The sequence below is a fragment of the Sprattus sprattus genome (assembly GCF_963457725.1).
Source record: "Sprattus sprattus genome assembly, chromosome: 9".
NCBI classification, from domain to species: domain Eukaryota; kingdom Metazoa; phylum Chordata; class Actinopteri; order Clupeiformes; family Clupeidae; genus Sprattus; species Sprattus sprattus.
Window position 1 is genome coordinate 4634218 of NC_137928.1, and position 10468 is coordinate 4644685.

The 10468-nt window shown below is 42.3% G+C and overlaps 3 protein-coding genes across 4 annotated transcripts in view; 1 reads left to right on the forward strand and 2 right to left on the reverse strand.

Moving 5' to 3' along the window:
* sgcg (sarcoglycan, gamma) overlaps window positions 1-1664 on the reverse strand; it is a 17853-nt gene extending 16189 nt beyond the window's left edge. The window contains exon 1 of one of the 2 annotated variants that reach the window (XM_080844798.1): window positions 1518-1664. The gene's annotated coding sequence lies outside the window, so the exon portion shown is untranslated. Of the gene's footprint in view, window positions 1-702; window positions 868-1517 lie in introns of those variants that run through there. The other variant, XM_080844797.1, reaches the window with a different exon arrangement.
* A 2943-nt stretch (window positions 1665-4607) lies between these two features.
* Window positions 4608-7365, reverse strand: rps25 (ribosomal protein S25). The gene is made up of 5 exons (XM_080844808.1): window positions 7308-7365; window positions 6571-6663; window positions 6292-6475; window positions 5286-5394; window positions 4608-4672 (listed from the first exon to the last, which is right to left on the reverse strand). Exons 1-4 carry the CDS (start codon window positions 7308-7310, stop codon window positions 5288-5290), a joined length of 387 nt encoding a protein of 128 aa, XP_080700934.1. The 5' UTR covers window positions 7311-7365; the 3' UTR covers window positions 4608-4672; window positions 5286-5287.
* Window positions 7366-7609: 244 nt separating this feature from the next.
* Window positions 7610-9844, forward strand: trappc4 (trafficking protein particle complex subunit 4; the record flags this gene model as incomplete). Its single annotated transcript, XM_080844799.1, has 5 exons — window positions 7610-7784; window positions 7908-8082; window positions 8288-8391; window positions 8668-8794; window positions 9317-9844. The coding sequence occupies 5 exons, from the start codon at window positions 7610-7612 to the stop codon at window positions 9393-9395; spliced, it is 660 nt and encodes a 219-aa protein (XP_080700925.1). The 3' UTR covers window positions 9396-9844.
* Window positions 9845-10468: the final 624 nt, after the last annotated feature.

The following is a 10468-nucleotide window of genomic DNA, read 5'->3' on the forward strand; positions in this document are numbered from 1 at the left end:
ACGAAGAATCCTCTCAACTCGTGGTGACTCTGTCCAGTCTGACCAGACGTCCGCTCTCCCCCCTTCTCCTCTCCGCTGTCCTGGAACACTGACTTTGACTTCGACTATTAGTTTAAAGAACAACTAAACTTTATAGAACAGTAGCAGTACAGGAGCCCTCTGGTCTCATGGAACTTTTCTTTCTGTCTATGATCACTGCAGTGTCGGAATAACTCCACACGTATGTAATGCCTCAAACTCTAAAAATAGCTCTTGGGATTACGCCGTCAAAGGAAAGGGAACGTAACAACAAAGAGCCCTGGCAAGTTGAATGAACAAGACAAAAAACAGCTGACACACAAGACTTAACTATTAATCAAGGCATAGGCTATACAGTATACTTATTATAACCGATTCTACCAGTGTGTTACTGACATTTTGCCTTTTTTTGTGGACAATTTTTACCATGACTTTACCACGTACAGTTGTTTATGAGTAACTAATCAAATAAACATTGCTCTGCTGTCATTCAAAGGTTCTGAGGAATCATGACAGGATGAGAACCTAAAGAACACTCCAGAACACGCACATCATTTAACATTTAACAAGGAAAGTTCAGAGGTGTAAAATCCTGCAGCATAAAAGCAGAAACTATTGGGAATGGCTCCTGAATTATTTAGAGAAGCGAACATAAAGGGTGATAGAAGACACCATGTTGCCTACCCTTGTCGTTGCAGGCTGCGATGTGAGTCACTCTACTCTCCACCGATGAGCATGTGTGTGTGTGTGTGTGTGTGTGCGCTCCTGCGCAGCAACAGGAATCCTCTCACACACCCCACGTCTGTCAAGTGCTCAACAGCTGCGTGTCATAAATCTCCTCCTATAGGATCTGCCCCAGTAATGCCACAAACAGCCCCCTGCCCCTGCCCCTGCCCCTGCCCCTGCTCCTGCCTCTGCTTCCGGCGTGCCCAGTTGCCCCTCGGTTCCCTCTTTCTCTCGCTGCCCCACTGTCGCTCGCCCAGAAAAACTCTTGCCTCACTCTTCTCTGACTCACAAGTTACTCTGCTGCCGTGCAGCACAGAGTGTGCCCACACACACACACACACACACACATCCAGCCACTGCGCTGACAGAGGAGAAGAAGAAAAAAAGCACAACGCACACACACACACACACACACACACACACACACACACACACACACACACACACACATTCTGTAGAGCTTTTCAGAAGTCACTCAGAGAGGCTGGAAAGGGGAGAAAAACAAAACAATAAGCCAGGGAGAGAAAAAAACGAAGGGAGAGGAGGAGACAGAGAGAAAAAAGAAAGAAAGAGAAAGAAAGAATGAGAAAGGCGCTCAGGAAGAGGGAATGGAGTGATACATTTACAGCATGGTCTGGAAGTAGAATCCCCTGCCCCTTAACTGGCAACCATACCTCTGTGAGCCTCAACTGAACTGGCAACCATACCTCTGTGAGCCTCAACTGAACTGGCAACCATACCTCTGTGAGCCTCAACTGAACTGGCAACCATACCTCTCCGAGTCTCTCCGTAGGAATGAGGCACGAGCTTCATATGAGTGAGTTCAGCCGACACTTCTCCTGTTCTTCGTGAGGTGAGGGGGCGACGGGGGAGTGGTGGTGGTGTCTATTTAACTCAGCTCCTGACGCCTGACAGACACAGGCTAGCTGCTGAAGGGGGAGGCAGCTCTGTTGGTGCCCCGGCTAAAAGAAGACAGAATATTAATAGTCTGTGCTCCAATAAGGGGAACATTTAGGGTGCAACAAATACTGCAGTGTTGCCATGGATGTGACCGTGCCGTGTTGCCATGGATGTTACCATGCACCGCATTCAGTCGTGTAACAGAAACCCTTCCTTTATGTGTTTTTAAGTGAATATAAACATGAACTCAATGGTTATGAGTTGGCTGCCACGTAGTAGTAACTAATAAAGAAGGAGTCTGTTCGAAAGTGAAAGGACCCTCTTTACACACCATGGGGACGCTCCATGGTGTCGGGGAGAATTAAGAAGAAGCTTCACGTTTCCCTTGACTTGGGTTCTAAGGCACCCATTCCAACAAACTCTAATCCCACTCTTATCATGTGATGCCCTGTTATCATGTAAAATGTATCTATTTTACATTTATGGAACGTTTACTTATTTATCTATCTATGTCTCTTTACAAGTATTTGTAACCCCCCCCCCCCCCCCCCCCCCCCCTTATTTCCCTTCTTTCCTACTGTGAGGCGCATTGTGTTACCTTTGTGTATGAAATGCACCGTACAAATAAAGTTTGATTTGATTTGATTTGATTTATCCCGAAGAGATCTTAAGCTTTTGAAAAGCTCACACAACAAAAACAATCTACAGCTGAATGTACACCTCTTCACTATTCAGGCAAGAAGCATGATTACAATTAAAAGCTTGAAAGAATACATTCTGGATATTAGCATATGTCGTGATGGAAATTCTTTCTTCTTGATATCTTCAACCACAAGAACAGAGTAGACTTAACACAGCCTGACTCAACACACTAGGCAAACTTAACACACATGCCAAGGCCCTACTTTTGATTTCCTTGAGCTTCACTGTATTAGAAAGTTAACATCAAGCCTCCTCTTCACAAGATTGTATAGCCTACCTAGGCAGGTTCACAGGATATACAGGCTCTCAAACTAAACAAAACAAATCAACACCCCTCCCCCCAACACACAGCTTAAGACAAAATGGAAGAGTATGTTGCACATCTGTCACAACCTCGCGCTGCAAGGGACATAAGACCCATGGCTACTGTCACTTCTCCACTCGGGGTGGAAATAACTGCTGATGACTTCCACCAGTACAGACCCCATGCCTGCTCCACCCTTGAGCGCAGCAAGCTGCACACACACACGTGTATACACACACACACACACACACACATGTATACACACACACACACACGTGTATACACACACACACACACACACACACAAGCCTGCTCCACCCTCGGGCGCAGCAAGCTGTGGGCCCCAGGCAGACGGCACAAAGGTATATCTTTTTTTATATCTCAGTCAATAAATTATGACCTCAGCTTACGTTATATATACGTTGGAACCCAGATACAAGCTTAGGGGTGTTGTCTTTGCTGATGGGATGGCTGACCTCTCCAAATAATTTATTGGACATTTGATGAAAAATTAATCAATAAATTAAAATCACTATCACAGCTACTATTCCTTTTTCAGGTGTCATGCATTGCATGGGAGACTAAACCCACAAACTTGACCCATCCATCGATAAGCCCTACTGCTTGACGTGTATGAAACACTGCCCTCTGCTGTTATTCACCTATAACTTAATTTTACTAACCTATTTTTCCTAATGCTTCGAATTTATTGCACTGGCGCCTGCTCTGCAAATTGAGCAGAGCATTTTGAACACCCAACCGAGTTGTTACCTTTACAGCTCAAGATATGACTCAATGTCGTCATGAATGTGTTCCCAGCTGTGCTTCTGCGATACAGCCGTTAATGACCAACGGTGCAGACACATCCATCATTTCCTTCAAACTGACTACAGACGTGACAACTTCTAGATGTATCAGTTGGGTTGTTTTTCTTTATTTGAATTTCCCATCTGCAGGCCTTGGGCAAAGACCATAAGGGAGAGAGATGGTTGCATTTTCAATTAGAGGCTATTATCAACTTCGACAACGACACAAAGCAGTTGTCTATGGGCTTTGAATGTGGGCGGAAACTAATGAACTACAGTCAAGTGCATCCCAGGTTTGACCTTGATTCTGACTGCATGGTGAACATAGTTGACCGTCTGGTTTATCCACATCTTGTATTACACTTGAAGCAACGGTGTCTCACCAAATCATTAAAAAGTAAGACTTTGTGAATTATTAATAACATTGCACTGGTCTTCAAAGGCTCCACAGCAAGGGAATTACATGTTCATCATTAAATACCTGGTCACGTACACATTTTGTGTACTTAAAAGACCTTTGCAAGAAGTCCTTGCTCCTAGGGCAAGTAAGCTACTGAATGATTCTTGCATTAATCAAGCCGACATGATTAACTGAGGCCCCAACTTAGATTTTTTTTTGTATTTCACATATCAGAGCATATTATTAACCCCCCACCCTATTAACTTCAGCCACACCAGATGGTTTAGATGGACATATTAGCATTTCAACTGGTCCCCTCTGGATGGCATTTCCCCAGGCCCTGGCATTCACACCTTGACCCCCAGACACACATTGTCCGAGAAGCCCATATCTACATTTCTTCCAGGCGGATAATTGAATTATGCCATTGTGTACTTTCTACTTTCCATTCTACTCGATTACCTCTGCATTTCTGTAAGATCATGTTAGTTTCCTCATGACAGGTGCCCGTGCTGTCTGAGGTTATGGGCTAGGCATCTGAATAAACTGGTTCTTTCCCAGGATCCTTACTCTAACCAATCCAACTTACACCAAGAAACCTACTTTGGCGTTCCATCAAGGATTCACCAAGAACAGCACACGCCTTCACTACTGAGAAAATCTATTTGTTTTTACTACCAGTAGCCTACACGAAAGAAAAATCCAAACGGGACAGTGCAAGTCTTGAGACAAATGAAAGATGCAAATCATGTTATTTTTGTTTGTTTTTATTCAATTTTCATTTACAAATATCCAGGCACCAGCAACAGATACACCCTGAAAGAGAAATAAAAGCATGTTAATATAAAGCAACAGTGGGCCATTTGTGGTAGAGCTCATTCCTTCAAAATAAAAGCATTTCCAATTTTTGCGTTCCGAATGAACTGGTAATGATTATGTAGAGATTTCACATGGATCTGCAAGTTCAGAACGCCATAATCACTTTATACACAAGTATATATATAAAAAAAAACTAAAAACCATGCCCATTTTCGTAGCATGTTTTAACCAGCACGGACCATGCGGTGCTAACACAACACAGGTCAAAGCAAGGGCCACACCTCTGCATCCCATTGTACAAAATGTCAGAAAGCAACTTGCCAACCAGGGAAAAGTTGAAATTTAGTTTACTAATGCAAGCCAATGCCACAACAGCCAAAATACAGGAAAGTGTCAAACACCTTTCCAGAGTGGCACATTTGATAAAATAACACTACTACACATTTTGCTATAATACTCAATGCATTGAATTTGTAGCGCACTCTTCATTCAGTTGAATCTTATGCGAGGTAGGAGATTCTAACTGATTGCTTCACAAGTTTGCCAAGTCAGAGTTTTAGTCTGTGTGCGTGTGCTTTGTCTGCAGGTGTGTGATGGGGGACATGCGTACCTTTACTTCTCCTTCTCTTTTTTTTCCTCGGCGACCTCCTCGTCTCCGCCCTTGGTGTTACGTGTGTAGATGACCTGAGCTCTGTGTTTGGAGACCAGCTTGATCATGCCTGAGGTAACGGGAAAAAGATTCACATAAACACATCAATAGTTTGTATAATGTTTATAATAATGTTTGTTTTTGTCTTGTGTTATGTATATTTTGTGTAAGCACATTGAGAGCCAGTTCACCACATCAAATTCCTTGTTTGTGCAAACTTACTTGGCCAATAAAATCTGATTCTGATTCAATAGTCTGCGCGTGCATTGAATACCAGGCAAAAGTGCTGCAGGTCTGTCATCTACATGTTGGTTTGTTTTTCTCCACAAGTGAGTAATGAATTTGGACTGATCAAACTGCAGGGTATGGACACCCTCATGCACACATTTTGTGCTTATGCAAACTTGGGCTTCATTTTCAGACACTAAATGAAATGTCAATAAAAGCTAAAAATCAATTAACTTAGAACACCCTCCATTGACTGGCAGTTTGGCAAACATCTGTGCACCAAAGACATTTCAGAACACAGAGGAACTGTAATTATGCCGCTAACGTCAACCTCCTCTGGATAATATAACGCAAACATTAATTACACCTATTTACTAAGAATAACAGACATCATTCTGAACTATTTGTACGGGATCATTCTGTTCGGTTAAATCCTTTCAAATAGAATCTTTGTAGAAACTTTCGTGCCACCAGTTTGAAATGCTTCCATTAAAGGTATGACTTTATAAAATATTGACCAACGCCTCATATGCCAACACTACATTAGAAAGTAGAAGTAATGAATCTGCTTATTACTACTGATGCTACAGCAAAACTGTATTAAGTAGTACTGAGGCTCAGGTCTAGCAACATCAGCAATGCCCTTTTATGTTGTGTGGGATCGTTACACATTGGGCTACTTGATCAGGCATCAAACGACAGATCTTTCCACAATGCCATCCACAGTGCTATTCTTTACCTTTGCCCAAAAGCTCCAGGAGTGCGGCCCTGGCCAGAGACCCTCTGATCTTCAGCCTCTCGGACACCACTGCTGGCGTGATCAGCTTGTAGTTGGGCACCTCCTTGTACAGTTTGTCGTAGGTGGCCTTGTCGAAGAGGACCAAGTTGTTGAGCTTGTCCCTCACTTTTCCCTTGGACCACTTCTGCTCGCAAGAAAAAGAACCTCAACTTTAGTTCAATCTCATTTTGAAACTGACAGCATTGTGTTGACTTCAGCTAGTTTAGAGAGAATACAAACCTTCTTCTTGGCCTTGCCCCCAGACTTGTTGACTGGGTCCTTGTCCTTTTTGGACTTCCCGGAGTCTTTCCCCTTTTTCGCGTCTTTGGGCGGCTGTGGATGAAAATGCAAATGGTGTCAGCGGTAGAGTAACTCATGATCTCGTTAAAAATCCAGCGGCGCAACGGATACTACCTTCATGTATATGTACAGACACTGACAAAAGGTCTACAACTCTTTTGACGAGTCAAATTTAACACGGAACTGCCAAATGAACAAGATTCTAAAAGGAAGCTTACCAATTGGCCTGCAGTCACACAATATTTCCTAGCTAGATAGCTTCCAAGCGAAAACTAGTCTAATCAGCAAACTACGGGGAGATTTGAAGCAACTACATTTTCAGAAATGGATTCATAACAAATGTAGACGTTTGAGAATGTCCTGGCAAATAATGATCAAATTCAGCAGCAAAACGGAGGATTAAAAAAATAGCACCAAAGGCCACGCTTCGACGGCTAACTTTAAGCTAATGGCTAAAACCATTGCACAGCGTTTTGGTAGCACGCTTTAAAGCATGCCGCAGCAGGGCTGACGTTAAACTTCAGTGATTACTGCTTGTGTCTGGGACGCACTTCAACGTTTCATTTGCTCACATTTTGGCAATCAACATGCTAGGGATTCAATAAAAAAATTTCTTTTCTTTAAACAAGTATAGAAATGGGTAGATTTGGGGATAAAATTCTCCCAAAGAATCTCACCATGATGCTGCTCGGTCAAGATGTCGGAAAGAAAGGAAGTGGAACACGCTCCAGTCCCATAAGACACTGCGGGCATCCGGGAACTGACGAAGGTCTTTATGGGAAACGCAGTTCTTATGAGTTCTTATAAACTATTTGGAAAATGTAATCAACTTAGATACTAATGTAAAATTTCAGGACTCTGATTACGTTTATGTTTTGATGCACTTACAGTCAGTAGTTTGTGCATTTGATTTCCCCCGTTTCGTTTTTTTTAGATAATCATTGGTCACGTGATTCCTGTCAGCTGGTTCATAGAGAAAATGGCGATCTTCAGTGTATATGTTGTGAACAAGGCAGGTGGACTCATTTATCAATATGATAATCACGTTCCAAGAACCGAGGTCGAGAAGACCTTCAGTTTTCCCTTAGATTTAGTCTTGAAGATTCATGACGAGAAGGTTGTGGTCTCGTTTGGCCAGCGGGATGGCATTAGAGGTGGGTCTGTATGACTGGCTAGTTAGGTTAGGCTAACTATTCTGCAGTGTATCCTGTTACTAAGCATCCTAAATCAGCAGCAGCGTAAGCGTAATGTAACAGAAGATTTGTTTTTAATTTCAGTGGGCCATGCTGTGCTTTCGATCAACGGCGTTGATGTGAATGGCAGGAATACATCGGAGGGCAAGGAGATCCTTGAGTATCTGAAAGACCCAGCCAACTACCCTGTGTCAATCAAATTTGGCAGGGCCCGCCTGAGCTCCAATGAGAAGTTGATGTTGGCGTCAATGTTTCATTCGTAAGTAGATCCTACGATACCAGCTCTGATGATAATGGGTTCTGCTAACTTACTGTGCAACCTCAATGTCCATGGTTTAATGTGTCAATAGCTTTTAAAACACTTTTGTCTAAAGTGAAGGTTAAAGCTTAGCTGGGAAGATTAAATTACTGCTACTACATATCAGCTTTAAAAGTTGCATTCGTCTTCTTCCCCTGTCTGTCAGGCTGTTTGCAATTGGCTCCCAGTTGTCACCAGAGGTTGGCAGTTCAGGAATTGAGATGTTGGAGACGGATGCCTTTAAACTGCACTGCTTCCAGACCCTCACAGGTTTGAGAGTTTTAGGCTAGAGTGTCCATACAGCGTTTGTTCCGACTGAGGAGAACTGGAGATTAAGCACAGCACCCAGCGTCTTTTACCAGTTTTCCGCCTTTCTTGTGAGGCAGCTCCAAGCGCTTCTAGTTGGAAATCAGCTACCCAGAGACTTGGACACACGCTATATGGACACACGCCCTTATATTGAATATTATCATGCGAGTTGAATGTAATATAATATTCAAAGCTCTCTTGATAAATAACTTAATTGTCTGCTTTGCGTTTTGACAGGTATAAAGTTCATTGTATTAGCAGACCCAAGACAGACAGGCATTGATACGCTGTTAAGAAAGATATATGAAATCTACTCAGACTTTGCACTGAAGAACCCCTTCTACTCTCTAGAGATGCCAATCAGGTGAGAATATCATCAGCTTAATATATATCATATCTATCTACACTTCCTACCTCAATTGCTGCTAGTCCCAATTCTGTTCATATTTCGTACCTAACTCTTACTGTATATTTCTTATGTATTCACTTATTCCACTTTACATATGCACATACTCTGCACTTTTATTGCTATTTTGCACTTCTGGTTGGATGCTAAACTGCATTCCGTTGTACCATATTCCATATTTGTATTCTGTGCAATGACAATAAAGTTGAATCTAATCTAATCTAAAAGCTTGGCTGATACAGTGGGTGATCTATCTATCTATCTTTGTAGTGACAGGGTAGACTGAAGTGGCTAAAGGCCACAATCCTAACATTTTGGAGTTCCAATCTTTTCTAAACAAACCTCTGCCATTTGGTATATTGCACATTGAGATGGCTTGGTTATGAGAGTATTTGCACATAGATAATGGCATACAAGATCTAGTTTATGCGAAAGAGAAAACGTAAGTTTCTTATGTTTGAACTGAACACTGTCTTTCAGGTGCGAGCTCTTTGATCAGAATCTGAAGGGGTCCTTGGAGGTTGCAGAGAAAGCCGCTACCTTTGGGCCTGGGTCTTGAACTGGATCAGGAGAGGGATGAAGAACCTTGGCCCCCACAAAGGAAGAGTTGGTGTACCTGGTCACCGCAAACATGTCCCCTCCAGCCCAGTGAACTTTTTCTTTTTTATCATGGATTATGCTTGTCATTGTTGAAAAAGATGACAAGAATGGTGAGCTGGGAACTTGTGTATACCTAGGAAACTTTTGCCCTTCAAATGCTGTTAGATCTTGACAACGTTTAGGGGCAGTGGTGCCTGATTTAAGGAACGTTCCCTGACTCATTGCTTTGCCTGAGAATGTCACCACATACAGGCTATCGAGGTTCTTACTAAGGATGGCTTGTCCCGAAAACTTTTCACATATTTTGTGGCATGAAGAAACGTCACTTTAACGCAGAATACTATTCTGTTTCTTTTGTACATAATATAATAATCATCATAATAATAAACATTTGTCTAAAGTCTGTTTTCCGACTTGTGCAGTTGTCATTTATTTTCTCTGTGAAGAATAATTACTGAGGACTAATGTCCTAGACTCAAACTCTTCCGAGAGCACATCCCTTCGTAACTTGCACTTCTACTAGTTCTTAACTTGCACTTACAGCAATTACATTCCTACATCTTTTTCTATTTCTTATGTAAAATAGTATTTATTGTTACGCTAGGTCTCTATTGCTCGCAGCTTGATTGTTCTCTCCCTTGTTCGTCGCTTTGGATAAAACCGTCTGCTAAATGTAATGCAATGCTCACTTCTCCGGGTTAGTGTAACTCCACTTCACTGTGTGCGTTCACTGGGTGCTGTGTGTGTCACTTCCCTGGATGGGTCAAATGCAGAGGTGGAATTCAGAGTGTGTGTGTCTACACCACCTCTTTCACAATGGGAGTCAGTAAGATTAAGGCCTGTATTAACCCCAAATGGAGGAGTTAGTCATGTTTAAACAGTATCAAATGAGTGCACAGAGTTTTGTTACAAAACAAAAATTCTAAACCACATTCCACGTGGAATGTAGTCATTTGGGTATCGTTTACACAGAATTTTAATAATATTTCAATTACAACATAAATTAATGCAAGACCAAAAACACATTCACAA